The sequence below is a fragment of the Crocodylus siamensis genome, chromosome 1 (assembly GCF_052110815.1).
Source record: "Crocodylus siamensis isolate JL-2025a chromosome 1, ASM5211081v1, whole genome shotgun sequence".
In the NCBI taxonomy this organism is placed as follows: Eukaryota; Metazoa; Chordata; order Crocodylia; family Crocodylidae; genus Crocodylus; species Crocodylus siamensis.
The window spans coordinates 180,793,046-180,809,398 of NC_143395.1; the positions used below are offsets into that span (position 1 = coordinate 180,793,046).

The window sequence follows — 16,353 nt, forward strand, 5'->3', positions numbered from 1 at the left end:
AACTTTTGTGCTCAGTCAAAAGAGAATGACAATTTCAACATGCACTTTGAAATCCTTTTACCTTTCAGGAATTCCTTCCTAGGCTCTGATACAAAATTGGTTAAGATTTTTCAAGAACACTGAATTAAAAAAGTCACTGCATTCTATCCATTTGCCCCTACTGCCTACTTAATGTAAAAATGGAAAAGATGTTTGTAATGACATGATCACTCGTGGCAAGATTGTCATAACCAACAACTCTAAAACATGACCAGACAGAAGGGGAAAAAGGACAAGAATTTTAATTCTTTTAGTGAGCAGTTGTTTAGGGAGGAAAATTGTGCCAATGCCTGAAAGGTAAACTTATTTGTATTTATGAAATAGTATGACTAAAATTTGGCTGAGAATAAGAGTTCCTCTTTAAAATGGTTAGTTGTTAAGCAAAGTAGGATCATTAACATTTCAACCAAAGGGATCACGTGAACTTTACGTTAACACAAGCACAATGTAGACTGTCCCAAACTACATTGCACTCAAACTTGTATGTTTTTGCTGTTCTCATTGACAGCATCTACCTCCATACACTTTTCACCTTTCCACTACTGTTGCCCCTGTTCAAAGTTCTGCATTTGCAGAATAATCTTTACAAACTTCTAAAGCACTATATACAAAGAAACATTCTGCAATTACAGAAAATGTCATTCCTCTCACAATCAAGACCAAGCATTTAGCCCCTAGGTTTTATTCTTAAGTTTGTAAAATTAAGATTGAAAAAAATGTAAGCAAAACTAGGGAAAACACTTGTATGGGAGAATGATCTGCATGAATACAGTTTCTAAACTAGTATGCTTTGTTTTACAAAATGCAGTTTTTATGCCTAAATTTTACAGGTATGGCATGTGTGTCTGTTACAGGTTAATACAAGCTAACAAAAATCAATATTTTAAAAAAAACAAAAAACCAAACCTGAAAGTTACATGGACCTATATTTATATCAGGCATACTTTAATAAAGGCGTTCTAAACCACTATTAATTAAAGCTATCAACGTGTTTAAAAGTCTTGGTTAGTCATTATTCTAACTCAACTCCCAAGTTCGATTTTAAACAATTGAAATGATTTGGCTTTAAAATTGGCAATTTTTATTTAAGCAGCTCAAACAAATAAATAATGTTGTAATATCAGAATGCCAAACTTAGTTCACAAACCATCTAACCATTAATCTGTATTTCATGTGTCTCCATTCTCCCTCCTATCTTTTCTGTACACTAATTTCTCTCCCAGTCTCTCCCACCCTTTCCCATAGAAGCAGAGGCAAAGTTGAAGTTAACAAAATTCAGTTTGCTTTGCCACTAGTACATGAACCTAAAGCAGTTAAAAAGACAAACATCAACTGAATGCTACTACTGTTCTCATTCCATCCCCACCTTACCATTCTAGACTTAGAGGACTTTGACAGACCCTCTGATGCAGGTGTCTAGGGCTGCTAATGCCTATATTGAACATTAGCTTCTTCAACCTCATATCAACTTTCGGCCCATGTTTTCAAGCATTTCCCAGATGCAAGAGATGGAATTATGTTCAGTCCAGAGTTGTAAATACTATTCTGAACACAGATGGGATTCCTACCATGAACATAGTTTTATAAACATGTATACATACAAATATGCTGCACGTAAAATTAAAAGTAGATGTTTTCCTAATATTCATTTAGTTTCTGGTTTATCTTATTCTAATCAAGAAGTATTGCAGATATCCACTGCTGAGTTATGAAGGTGAGGGACAGATAACAGCAAAGACTGAAAGAAAAAAAATGCATGAAATGATCCCTATGGCAGAAATTTCTATGGTATCCTTATTAAGTACTTATTCTATCCACCGAATCCCCTTCCCCTCCCACCTCCCAAGAAACAAAAAAACAATTGATGAACAGAATTCAGTTAAAGGGAATCAAAAGGGTAGACCTTGTGGAGGCCTGCCGTCAAAGCCTAGCTGTGTCAGTTGCACAGGAAGACACCCCTTTTCTTCCTATTACAAGCAATCAACATAATGGAACATTATGATTAATATCAGGTAGTGTTAACAGCTTTAATTAAAGAAAAAATATGATTGCATAAAAGCCAAATGTCAGAGTGCATAAATTTAGCACCAAATTATTTGCAATTTATGTAAATTGAAGAATTCTTTACCTGTTGCTTTCTTTCTGTTCCTCTAATCATCTCATTTTTCACAAGACAAATTTGAGTTTTTAAAAATACTGTTGATAAATCAACTTAAACATTAGTAACGTCTGTCAGTATAAAAAGCAAAGTTTACCAGGCAAGCAAACAGGCAAACACTGTTACTTAAGGTTAGCACTTTGAGGAAGTTCTTAAGCTCTTCTCCTCTAAAATTTACAAAGTAATTTTTTTTAAAATAAGTATGTATGTATTAGAAATGTTTCGTGAATACCAAGCTAATTCAGAAATAAATCTGAACACTGCTATTTTCTGTTTGAACACTTGTGCGTGTAGCAAGCAGAAAACCATGCATAAAAACCCCTTTAATAGTTTCAAGTGTGAATTGAACTTAATACAGGTCACGACATATTTTGATCAACTTTCCAAGTCACACTTTAAAGGTCTTAGAATAATACATTTAGAATTGCAAAAATAAAAGGAGTACTGTCCCCCTTATCAGTCACAACCATGATGGAAGTGCTTAAAAAGTTGCATAGACTAAAGTGTGCTCTGCAAGCCAGTAAAGATTGTATCCAATGCTACAGTGTTAAGGATACCAAACTTGTATTGATCCAACAGCCCAAAATAATCTTTGATCAATTCTTTGTCTTCAAGATACTTGGGAAAATTCTGGTATCACTTATGGGCACATAGCTCCCAGTGAGTTCAATGAGAGCCAACCACTTACTAAAGAACAAAATCTGGCTCCAAGAGATTTTACCATATTTGGATCTGCACACACACACACACTTCAGAACGTACACAAATCTTGCATATTTCTAAGTACTTTAATCCTAATTTAGTTCTTCCTTAAGAAAGCTGTCAATGTAAAGGGAGATTTAAAATACCAGGCCTGTTTAGCGTAAATTTAGCTTTAAGGCAACTTTAGGAACAAAACAAAAAATGTGATTTGAAGCAACAAAAACTAATGCTAAAAATGAGATACCTTCCTCAAAGTTTATGAATGGAAGAAAGGGAAGGAAAAAAAAGTGTCAATGGAAGATCATGTCCTTACTTTGGTGTTCATATTCTGAGAGAACTCCAAAATAGTATCAACTCTTGTCCATGCATCAGGGTGTTCTTTTAAGTGAGTCAAGACTTCTTGTGCCATTCTTTGCTAAAAGTAAATTTAAAAAAGCATTAGATACATTCGGGAAGTCATTTCTGTCACAGGAAAAAAAAAAAGCAAAATCTTCATTGTAAGCAGTATATACACTATCCCATTTTAGCCAAGAGCAGTCTGAATTATGAAGTCAGAAAAAAAAAAAAAACATCTTATAAAAATGTTTTCTGACACTGACCCAAAATTAAGTTTTGCTAAGCATTTAAACAACGAACACCTTTTCTCTCCAGCCAGGATGGAAAAGGGCTATCATCAGCAAGTAAAACTCTGCATGAGTTTACAGAAGACACATATCTAAAGGAAGAAGCTGAAAGGAGGATAAAATAATGCAGCACTATCCAACTGGCTCAGAGTGCTTGTGGACCGTAAGCTCCCACTGCCCTTACATTCTCAAGGCCCCTGCATTTTGCCAACAGGTCAGTGTTACTTCCCTCCTCCCTGCAGCTGCTGCAGCTGCCACTGGCCCCTCGTCCCCACCCTCTAAGGGGCTCCTCCTCCCTTCTCCAGCCTCCACTTCCTTCTGCTCCTCCTTGGGAGGGCTTGTACAACCCATGGTGGTGGCAGTGATGAGGTGCAGCCACTCAGAAGTTGGACAGGTAGTGGCTGTACAGCTCTTATTCAGAGGCCACTCCCCAAGTCCCCTGATATAGAAGGTACTGCTTGAGAAAGATCCTTCATTTAAATCCTTTGTGTTTAAAAGATTTTCTCCTCTTACGGTTGTACTTCTGTTGTTCCTACTATTTTATAAATCATGCTCTTTACTGAGCCTGTCCTTTTGGAAAGCAGTGCTTTTGCAGGTACTTGTGAAAGTTGTGGAGAGGTAAGAGGGACCCTACTATGAAGGTATTCCACAGAAGGCATGTACTTGAACAGAAACGCATCAATATGCCATGTATCAATGCTTCTTTGCCTCAACACAATGACTACTCTGGCCCCAGTGCATTTAAAGCTTAGTCTAAACCAGAGGTGGGCAAAATACAGCCCAAGTGATTCTATCTGGCCTGTGGCCACTCTTACTGCCTTGAGCATGGAGGTAATGCCTAGCATGGACCACAGCCTGCCCTATCCCTGCATACAGCTCTCAGCTGCAGGGCCAAGCAGTGTAGTGGCCAGACTCTGCTTCCCAGCAGCTTGCTCTCACTCTCACCTTGTGGCTGCCACTGCCAGTATATCTGCTGCTGGACTCTGGCCCGTCTGCCCCACACCTACAGCAAGGGTCACTAAATGGAACAGGCAGGCAGGCCTGTGGAGTGGCCTCTAAATAAGAACTGAACAACTACTACCTGTCCACAGAAACTGGCCTGGGACCCCCAAGGACAGGGCGTGCTTCGCTGCTCATGGAACCAGAGCCCACCACAGGGACATGCAGGGAGCAGATTGCAGCTCTGCCTTGAGCTCCGGCCCCACCCAGTCACCACCTTGCAATCCTGGCCTGGACTGCCCAACCCACTCCCAGACACCACTCCCCCCACCCCACAAACAATTCACCAAGACTCCTTAAGTGGCCCTCCAGCCCAAAATAGTTGCCCACCCCGGTCTAAAACTATCAAACACTAATTTATATTGGTTTCCTATTTTAACTTGTATTTATTTAAATATCCAAAGATTAAAAGACCTAATGCAATGAAACTATACCCAAAACTGATCTAATTTAAAAACGGAATGATTCAAGTTCTTCTATTACCCCACTGAAACCAAAATTGTTTCATGTTTATATCATGCGATGACCAGGGATTTGAATTTTCTGTTTCCAACAGAAAAATGAAGTAAACCACAGATTTTACCTTTTACCAGAGGCAAACAGATTTCTCGCTTTACTAGAGAAACCCATGGATTTTGCAGCGAGTTCCCTACAGGCCCACAGGGAACTGGGAGGAGGGTGGTGGGACAGGTTGCGCCATGCACACGTACATACGCAATGCCCTAGCAGCCTGCAGAGTAGCTCCAGGGGAGGGAAAAGGAAGATTGAAGGAGGGAGCTGAGCACGGCTGGGGCTGCTGCCCAGCTGGGGGGTTCTTGGGGCCGCAATGGACAGATGCAAGGCTCCAGTGGGGAGCTGGATGGGGCCGTGGGTAGCTCATCCGGGGGGAGGGAGAGGACCAGGTCTCCACCACCACCACCACCACCCACATGTACTCCAGGGGAGCAGGGGGGACCTGCACCCCCCAGATCTGTATGTGGGGATGGCACAGGCTGCGGGTTCCTGCCCTACTTCCTTGCACCAGAGCTGCCACAGCCCAATGGGCAAAACCTGGCACAGCAGGGAACAGCCAGGCCATGCAGGGATTTCCTTGCCACTTCAAGATCTACACTGCCCTGGCAACACACCTCCAGCACATGCTGCTGCTTCGAGGGGTGCAGGTTGTCAAGGCAGCACAGAACCCGCAGGTTCTCTGTGCTCCTCTTTTCCCTACTGTGCTGGGGTGCACCCACTGGGCTGGGAAGGGAGAGAAGCAGTGGGGAGAGAAGCACAGTGGCAGGGAGCAGCAGGCCCACGTGGAGAAACTGTTCACCACTGCAAGCTCTGAGCTGCTTCCTTCCCCTGGGGCCTCCACAGGCCAGCGGGTGCAACCCAGTATGGCAGGTTAACAGAGGAACAGCACAGAGAACCTGCTTGCCGCTGCGAGCTCTGCGCTGCCCTGGCGACTTGCCCCCTAGACACAGGGCTGCAATAAGAGCAGCGGCAGCAGCAGCATGCACAGGAGGTACACTGCCAGGGCAGGGCAGAGCTCACAGCAAGGAAATCCCTACATAGCCCGGCTGTTTCCAGCCACACCAGGTCGTGCCCATTGGGCTGCAAAGGCCCCGGGGGAGGGAAGCAGGGTGGGAGCCCGACCCTAAAGCCTGCCCCACATACAGATCTGGGGGCACAGGTCCAGGAAGCCACCCCACCAGAGTGTGCAGCAAGCAGTAGTGAGGAGTGGGAACAGGGGTTTGCATACTTGGGTCTGTAGCCCTGGCAGCTGGGGAAACCCCCTCCAGCAGGGCTGGGAAAGCAGGGGCTGTGGGTGGGGAGTGAGAGGCACCAACACAGATTGGGGGGGGCAGAGCAGCTTTAGCTTTAATCACGGATTTAGGGGGGGTTTTTTTAGCAGAGAACCTGCATTTTTTTTTTAAATCAGGGAAAACCAGCATCCCTGGCGTTCACATATTTTAGCTTCAAAATCTTCCTACTATCCAACATGAGATCAACAAAATACTACTAGATGCTATATATCCAAATAGCAAATTTGAGACTTGCAACATATTATTTGAGTGACAGAGTCAAGAGCCAATACCATATTAATTTGAGTAAGAACAATTCATGGAAGTGTTTCATTGTATACAGGAAGCCATCTTCTTTTAAAAACTTAAGCTTGTGTCAATTTAAAATTTAGAAATGGAGATCCTACAAACTGTATATCCCATAAGAGGCTCTTCAACAGTTGATTTCAGCACTTTAAGAATTCACATTAATAATACGGTACAGCAAAAACTGCATTTAGGCACAAAGTTGGTATATACAGGGTTACTTGCAATTAGTTTATCGATGAACATAAAATTAGGCTAAATTCTAATTTGTCTTGCTTCAGCAGGGGTGGGCTAAATGCAGCCTGTGGGCTGGACACAGCCTGCCAGGCCATTGTACCTGGCCCACAGGGCCACTAAAAAATTTAGAAAATTAGCATTTATCTGCCCCTGGCTGCCTGTCATGTGGCCCTCAATGACTTGCCAAAACTCAATAAGCAGCCCTCCACTCAAATTAATTGCCTGCCCCTGTTCTTCAGCCTTGCTCACTGCTTGAGGATACATTACAGTAAGAAACTTACTACAAATTGGTGATGGATTGTAGCAAGCAAAGACAAGTATGCCAGGAAGAGAGTGGACGTACTGGTAGTTTGAGGGAGTACCTACCTTAATTTCATTTAAATACCTAATTTATATGTTTTTTTCCAACCAATTTACTCGCAGACCAGTAGCATATAATCAAGCTTAAATCTGATTCAAGGAGCAAAATTTCAAAAGTCAACAAAGGAAGATTTGGGAAAAAAAAAAAAAGGCAAAAGGAAGACAACATAGAAATGCATGTTTTTGTTTTCCTTTTGCCAAGTACAACTACCAAAGAATTTTAAGCAAAATATTTTCCCTCTCAAATATTATCCTGCATTCAAGTCAATGGTGAATTTGTGAAATCACAATTACTACCATGGTAACATTATCACACACGACCCAATTAGGATCTCCCTACAGGAATAAGGGAAAGAACCAGAACTGCAAGGGAAATTGCCCTTTCTTATTCTTAACTTTCAACAACAGATGAAAGAACATTAGAAATAAACTATGTTAATACTAAGTGATGCTAGTTAAATAAAGCCACATAAACAATGAGTCTCAAATTCAGCATTAGGTTTTTTTACTAATGTTACTAAAAATACCAAGTGCTTTTTTTCCTCATGAACATTATAGTTATGAACCAGAGAGCACTTCAGTCTAAATAAACTCCTGGATGTAACATGCTTAATTAATTTGAAATAGTTATTCTTCTGAAGATTTATAGTAAAAGTTTGACATAACCCACTTCACAGTACCCTTGAGCAAAAACTTCTATGTTTTTGAACATATAAAGTTACCTGTGCTCCTTCTCCATGGTACAAGCAATTCACCACGTTGTCCAAGAGATTGATATCCAATTTCTGGTTGAAATCCAGCAGCTGGCGAGCTGCATGGTCTGCTAACATTGTCATAATTGCTGGCATAGATTACTGAAAAAAATAAAACAGGAACAAACTTGAAAAGCTGCATCCATCTGAAAATTTCTAAGTTATCCCTCTAACAAATAGGTCTCCACTAAGTTTTATTCAGTACAATTTATTCATGTATAACAACTACAAACTTCCTCTGCAATTCAACAGGACTACAGACATTAGTGCCCAAATGCAATAAATCACAAAATCAGCAAGTTACACTAAAAATTAAGCTAGGCTAATAAAACAAAGTCCTGAAAATATTTGTTTTAAATATTTTACAACTATTTTGCCTCAACTAAGGTCATATTCTGCCCACACTCTAATGAGCAAATTTGCAGACAGGAATATTTACCAAATCATTACCTTCCAAGTAATATTAAAGACAACTCCATCAGAATTAAGTTTTCAAGTCAAATATGTATGCCAGAAACTTAGTTCTACAATAATAAATAAAACTGGAACGCGACTATATGACTACTAAGCCAACCATATACATGTATGAAAACTGAGTGGCGTTACTGGTTTAACGGTCATGTCATCAAATCGCAGCTTTATTTATTATTAACTGCTCACAATTGAGCTCTTTCCTCTTGGAAGCAAACTTCAAGGAGAAAAAAAAAAAAAAACAAAGTACAGTAAAAGCTAAGTTACCCAGCACCTTACAAGCCGGCACGCTCTCTTAACCGGCAAGCGGATTTATAGAGGCTTGTAAGGAAAAAGTGAAACCTGAAGTGCCTACCGTGGCACTTTGTTTTGCGGAACCCCCATGGCCTGGGGGAAAGCAGCCTGTGCTGCCAAGCCCCCACAGCCCAGGGCATAGCAGCCTGTGTGGGTCTCCCCTCCCTGTCCCTCAGGGCCCACAGGAGGGGCAGTGATGTGACTGGAGGGGCCGCAACACCCCAGATGCAATGGCCCAAACAGGCAGACACCTGTTCGGGTTGCTCAGATAACTGGCATATTTTGTTAACCAGCACCCTCCATTCCTCATGGGTGCCACATAACAAAGCTTTTACTGTAATAAGTTATTCAGAACATATAAATTGTCCCATTTAACCAGAAGGAATCTGCATTAAGTTTTCTATGCAAACAACACAGGAATAAATCTCAAGAGAATTCTTTTCTTCAAACTCGTATTTACGTGAAGCAAAATGCAATAAAATTCAAGAGCCTGAAAAATGTACAGGGCACGTATAAGCCATGGGTAGATCTAAAATTTTGATAAGGAGGCTGAGGGTGGTGCATCTTCACACACAATATATTTTCTCCAGTTAAAGAGAAGCTAGAAGTTTTACTAATACAGTAGAGGAGGTACATTAGCACTACATTATTAAGATCAAAGCAAAAACAAATATAACTGCACCAATTTGCTAGATTACATATCAAGTTAAAAACACACAACTAGGAAAAACGGTCAAGAGAAATTGCTTGTCCTGTAGTCATAGTCATATGCATCTTTTATTCAGATTTGTATTTTAAAAAATCTAGCCTCTTTGAGCATCTTGACAGTTTGTCCAACTGTCAGTCACACAAATTAATATTACCAAACCTAAGAAAGTTTTTAGCTACAACTAAAAAGTCTGCAATGCTGTGAAACAGAAGAAAGCTGTTACTAGAAATGGCTAACAGACAGCAAAATGGCAGAAGAAAGGATAGCTCAATTAATAGAACATCAAGACCATTAAAAGGAGAGAGGGTCCTTAGCACCTGTGAAATGAAGAGAGATTAGCGTAGATCAAGTGGCCAATAAAGAGCCATCAAGTCAATCGACTCTCTCAGGGTTGCCTAAATAGAAGTGTGATTGCCCTGTCCAGGCAGCTGGAATCAAAAGGGGGTACAACTCCACCCCAATATCAACCAGAAACTGGTAAAATGCAAATGTGAAGTGTACCATGACCAATATGTTAAGACGCACACTCTAAGAGTAACATATTCTTTGGATGATAACTATCCCAGAGTCTACATGGGGGCTTTTTCTTTAGGGGTACGCCAATAACATCAGTTGTACACTGAATCGGCACCAATAACAGGCAAAACAACATAATTGGCAATTGGCGTTTTTGGCCACTGTAGCTGATAACGTCATTGATACGCGCTGCAAATGAAGCCTGGCAGCTTGGAGAACAGCCTCCTGCTGGTAAGTCTGTGGTTCAAGGGCAGGAGGTAGGAGGTGTGGGGGGGATGGAAGGGGTGTACATGGGAGCCACACTGAAACCCCTACAGTGACAGGAGTGCGGTAGGAGCAGCGGCTGCCCAGCCAGGACAGTGAATGAGACCCCAGGGCCACGAACAGGACAGAGGTGAGGGCAGCTCATCCTGGTGGCATGGGGAAGGCAGCTCCCCACCACTGCACACCCCTCCCTCCCCCCCAGGGGAAGCATGGGGTTCATGTACCCCTCCCCAGATTTGGGTTCAGGGTGAGGGCCTGTGCCAAAGCTGAACTCAGAGCCGGTGGGGGCAGGGTGGGTGGTGGCACTGGGAGGTGTGGCTATAGCCCACCCTGTAGGCACCCCTACCTGCATCACCACTGCCCACTCTGAGCACAGCCCTGGCTCAACATACCTGCCAGGAAGAGACTGGCAAAGCCCTTGGCCCAGAGCCCACCCTTCCACACACACAAATCCAGGGAGGCATATACCCACCAGGCCTCCCCCAGGAGTGCACCCTCCCCATCCCACTCTCAGCCCAGGGGTCACATTCACTGCCCTGGCTGGACAGTGCCAGCCCCTCCCTCTCTCCAACCATGGGGGCCTCAATCTGCCCCCATCATGTTTCTCCCCCCCCCCCCGGGGACTTGCCAGATAGGACAAGTTCTATACCTTCAGGCCAAAGGCTGACAGAAATCCAAATCACTTCAGAACCTCTACTCAGGTATTGGGGGGGAAAAAAAAAAACAAACTCCCCTGGCCTTCCCCCAATGCACAATGAACAAGAGATTTCCCTGCTGAATTCTACCAGTTCCCAGTTTCATGCTTGTAGACTTCCTGGGCAGCTACAGAGTGAAATTAACAGATCCCAATGTTTTATAACTGCAGCAAAGTCCATAATCACCAACAAAAACATCAGTGCTCTCTGCAGATTCAGCAAGACAGAAGACAGGTTGTTCTTGGTTGTTTGTTTTTTTAAATTTTTACCCTTACAGATCAAGGTACACTTTTTATTCAAGTTTTATTGTTTTCTTCACATCTACTGAATAGGCCCACCTAGTCAACAGCTAGTGAAAGTAGTACACCACATTTTCCCTTATCATTTTTAGTGCTCATTATTGACCACCCTCAAACCAAAGAGAGTGCAGTTGGCTACACCAGGCTTCTAGAGAACCCACAAATATTTTTCACCTGGAAGTCTACCAAAGCAAGGCACAGTAAGCATAGCCACAAACTGAGTGGCAGTGTTCCAAGGAGGTCGGTACTCTGCATCAATCCAAGACAAAGCTAACTGTCCCAAGGTAGGATCAAGTGAGCTTGTACCACTCCCACTCCCCCACCCACAGACAGTGATAAGGTTAAGCTTAGCATCTCTGGATTAACTTCTTCGAAGAGTAAACTTATCTCAAGATACTAAAGGAAAAAAAGTCTGGGTTTTAGTTGTGAGAAAAAGGAGTTACTGGACTGGTAGCTTGGGCATCCACAGCATAGGAACACTAATTGTTTTCTGTCAATCCTGACATTACCAAGTACCAGTCCTGAAACTGCACAGAGCATTATTGCCTTTTCATCTGTAATTCCACATTACACCTCACACCCACAGTATTTACTTGTGCCAAGCAGTTGATAAAAGCTGAGTTTTCCTTGGTAAATACTTGCACTTATTATTTCAGAGCAAAGGTCTTGGCAACCTGAACCCCCTTTCAGGCAATGCTGAAAGAGCTTTGTCTGCTGAGTAGTTTCTCTAGCAGCCCTCTGAATTCAAGACTTGGGTCTGTCAGTCCTGAATTTGCTTTTCCAACTTAATTTTAGTTAATTTTTTATAGCATACTAAAGGTCCTTACAATACTATTTCTTTGGTCTTAATTCCTGCATCTATAAGAGCTTAGAATATAAAGTGAACCCCAAATGCTTTTGAAAACCAAGAGTCTCTCTTACAGAGTAGCTATTCCACTGCCTCCCTGTACCACACCAGATTTAATACAGGACACCAGTGCAGTAATATTAGCCCCAATAATGGTCATATCCCAAGGACTTCAGTCACTGTAGGTATGTACTACTAAACAGCTTCACTAGAATGAGGCATCCTCACTATTCATGACCCGGTATAGTCAGGTACAAGGACAGCTCTGCTAATGCGGCCTTGATAGAACCAGAACTTTCAAACCCTGGAATGAAAAGCATAGAGAAAATAGAGAAATACTGCTGTTTAAAACCACAAAGGAAGTACTGCAGATTTCCTGCTTCAAAGCAACCAAACTCTCAGCCAGTACCTAAGCACTCAGACCAGCAATTCTCAATGAGGGTCCCATAAGATTCTTTCAAGTGTGCCCCAAAGTGCTACACGGTGTTAGCACTATTAGGTGAATCACACCCGCACACAAGATAAACCCATGGATTTCAAATAGAAATCCATACTTTTAAAAACACTGACCTGTTGCAGTCTTTGAGCTCTCTGCTCTATTTTTTTTGACTGTGGAAAAATGATGAGTGATGGGCTACTGTATTCTAAGGGGGACCTTGAGTCTAAAAAAAGTTGAGAACCACTGACTGACTGGGATCGAAATATTGAGGGTGCACAGCTTCCTGTTTAGGATCCCCTGTTACCTATGCAAACACAGGGGAATAATTAAATCTGGGAACAAGCAGCAATCAAGGCACCTATCCGAAGCAGGAGTAAGCATAAGAAAACTTTTACTGACAACCTTTAATACAATGGAACACTGCAGGTAAACACAGATGAACACAATACAAACACCACAAGGGAAACGTACAGTACATATAGTAAAATATGAATTAAGTTAATTTTAAGATTCTTTTCATACTGTTAATTTCTAACATTTAAGAATGGTTAATTATAAACACTAACAGGTGGCTACCACATATGTAATGCTGCATTAATGCAAACATGACAAGCACGTATAGTTATGTTATCACCTTGCAGTCAAACTAATTCTACCTAGCACCCCATGGTCAAAACTAGATCCAACTAGTTTAGCACTAAAACTTGTCCATTTCTAGATTCTTTTGCCTATGATGATTTCCTCTGCCTCTGGACCCAACTCACTCCTAGAAAGGATCCTGCAACCATGTGTAAAAGTTACTGGTTTTTAAATGACTAAGGAACAGATTTAGGCTTTCCACAACTAACTCAAAGCTGAAGACAGGCATACCTGGGATACAGTTTAAGCAACTGCTGCACAATATGAAAAAGATCTTGCAGAAAAAGGCTAATTCAGAAAGCCTCTCATTCTGATTTATATAACCAAATAATGCTAAACAGGTTTTCCATTTAAAGATAAAACAGAATACTACTACTTAAATACCAATGAGGAATATATGAACTTTGCTTTAAAATCATGAAATTAATTCAGTAAAATCAGAAATTCATTCAGCATGGTGGTTTAATTTTTAGTTACATTTTTGCATGGTTAGCATTTTTAGCATAAATGCCAGAATATATAGGACAAGTTTATCCAGAAAGATGTACGCCAAATTAAAAAAAAAAAAAAAAAGTGGCTTAGTTGTAGACTTCAGAAAATCCTACATAGTCATTATGTTTTTCTCTGGATTCCACACCTCCTTTAGGATTATACAAAGGACAGATACAGGAGTGTAAAATAGGCTGAATAGTACACAAGGACACTAAGAGGCTTAGTTACTTTTAGCTCTTGAAGACTCCCTCTCTTAACTGTACCTCAGACAAAGCAGTAAGGGGCATCAGTTAAAAACAAAAACAAAAAAAAGCAAAACAACAACAACAACAACCACCACCACCACCACCACCACAAACCAACCCCCCCCCAATCAACTGATACAATCTTTAAGTAAGAATAAAACTCCCCTCTTCACCCAAATGCACTCAGGCAGACACACCCCTTTCAGTTTGCATCTGCGCGCTGTAGCTAACCAGGGCACAGGAATAGCTGTTTTTCAGTTTAGCCAACATTTAAATCAACATATTCTACTAGTAACCACATTTATTTTAAGTTTAAATCTCCTTCAACTACTTTAAAACAAGTGGTAAAAAACACACTTCATCTTCCACGTGACTAAGGAAAGTTAGCCCCACGGAAGCAGAAGTGTTGGATTAGAGCTCTTTGCCACTCCCAGCATTATCTTCAAATGACCTACCTTGTCTTGATGTGAAGTACTGAAATGGCGGCTTTGTGGTCAATGCCAGCCTCCGATCAACTTAATTCCTTACTTACTCCTAGCCAAAATTATTACCTCAGAATTGTAACATCTGATTTACTACACACCACCTCCCCACATGAACCTAAGCAGAGTTTAAGCATTACCTCCAAGTGCTGCACTAGATTAACTCAAAACATTACTAATAAACCTGGATACTGACAACAAAACAGTAAAGACAACTAAACAAGTCAATGAAAAATGAGTAGGCCACATGGAAAGAACCAGATGTTTATAGAAGCCCAAAAGAATGAGCAAACCGTTCATGCAGTGGAGCCAAGCCTGAGCAGCCTTGCACAAGTACAAGAACACTTGTGCTGAAAGCAAAGACTGCTGCTACCTAACAGATCTGCACCCTGCTTCTAAAAGACCTGGGCTGCTGAAATAGGGTGCACTTCCAAAAAGCAAGAGTGGGGGGGAAGTTAGCCTCTAGGTCAAATTCAACTTTGCAAAAGGCAACAACTGCTTAAGGCCTGGGGGGAGCAGTAATTTAATTTAAACACAGGGCTAGCAGAAAATCCCCACCACGCCCCACTTTAGGCTAGGAAGCGGCCCAACCTCCAAGGACAAATCTCATGTGAAACCAGCCACCCACCCAAGGTGTGAATAATCAGCTCATTTCCAACCGGTGCACACAAAATCCCTAATAAAACTCTCCAACCGCCTGCATGTGCACACGTGCCAGGGGGTTTCAAGCACACAGGCCACCAGAAAGCAACTTTCCAGGCGAAAATCCGCGTGCGCGCCCGCGTGTCGCACACTAACCACCGCGTGGCTCCAGCGCCCTCCAAAGCAGAAACCTTCCATTTGCAGCGGGAGCTCCCAGGCACCCTCCCCCCAACACTGCAGCGCGGGCACCACATCCCTCCTTAAACACATCATGATTATCGTTATTATTTTGGTGCAAGCCCCCCCCATGCGGACGGCAGGGCCCGGCCCGGCGCGGCGGCGGCAGCAGCAGCAGGGCCACCACTGCAGCCCCTCCCTCCGCCCGAGCCGCGCGCTCCACACAGGCCCCCACGTGACGCGGGGGGACGTTTCAATCCTGCTGCACAGACACACGAAAATATTTCTGGAAACTTCCACTCCTAATAATTTGCAGATCCCGGCCCGCCGCCCCCTCCCCCCGCGACCCCACCGTTTCCCGCCAGCCTCCCTCAGCCCCTCCACGGAGCCCGCGGCAGCCCCTGCCGCACACACGCCCCCCCCCCCCACAGCACTTACCCGAGTGGAGCTGGCAGCCTTTGAAAATAAAAAAAAAAAAATGAGGGGGGGGGGAAAAATGGGGAGGGGAAAAAAAAAAAGGAGCCGCTGGAGCCGCCCCGCGCCCGGGCCGCTGCTGCCCCGCGGGCGGGCGGGCGGACGTGGGTCCCCGCCCGCCGCCGGGAGGGCTCAACTGTGCCCCTGCTGTCGCCTCCGGGCCGAGCTGCGTGCGCGGGGCTCCCCCCGCCGCCTGCGCGCCGGGCCGGGCCGGGCTGGGCCTGGGGGTGCGGGGCCGCGCGCGCTCACTGCGCCCCCATGTCCCTCCCCCCGGAGCGGCGGCGGCGGCTCCGCAGCTGCGCTTGGCCCCCTGGAGCGGCAGCAGGTCCCCCCCACACACAGGCACACGCGGCGGCGGAGGCGACGGCGGCAGGGACTGAGCGCGGCGCGTCTCCCCCTCCTAGTGCCACAGGCTCGGAACCGGCTCAAACCGGTTCAGACTGGGAGATTCCATCTCGGTTTAGTTTTCAGCCCATGGCGCCGCGGAGCGTTTGGAAACCTCGGGCCTCCGCCCAGCCGCCGCTCCCATTGGTCCCCGCTGCGGCCGCCGCGCAGGCGGCTGCGCCTCTCATTGGTTGGCCGGCCTGCCTGTCTCTTGCGAGACTGAGAGGGGAGGGGAGGGAGGAAAAGGACCCACCCCCTCGCCAGCAGCCATTTGAGCGCGCAAGGGGGTGGGGAGAGGGGCAGAGGCGCCGCTTTCTCACTGGC

General features: G+C 44.0%; 1 protein-coding gene across 4 annotated transcripts in view; it reads right to left on the bottom strand.

Annotated features, from left to right (window-relative positions):
* Positions 1–16,149, bottom strand: part of XPO1 (exportin 1) — a 60,689-nt gene extending 44,540 nt beyond the window's left edge. Inside the window, exons 1-4 of one of the 4 annotated variants that reach the window (XM_090050255.1) lie at positions 15,986–16,146; positions 15,610–15,627; positions 7,931–8,062; positions 3,213–3,314 (exon numbers count right to left, since the gene is read on the bottom strand). In XM_090050255.1, coding sequence (XP_089906381.1) covers positions 3,213–3,314; positions 7,931–8,056 — 228 coding nt within the window. In that variant the 5' untranslated portion in view covers positions 8,057–8,062; positions 15,610–15,627; positions 15,986–16,146. Of the gene's footprint in view, positions 1–1,942; positions 2,007–3,212; positions 3,315–7,930; positions 8,063–15,150; positions 15,172–15,609 lie in introns of those variants that run through there. The other 3 variants (XM_090050246.1, XM_090050264.1, XM_090050274.1) reach the window with 3 other exon arrangements.
* Positions 16,150–16,353: the final 204 nt, after the last annotated feature.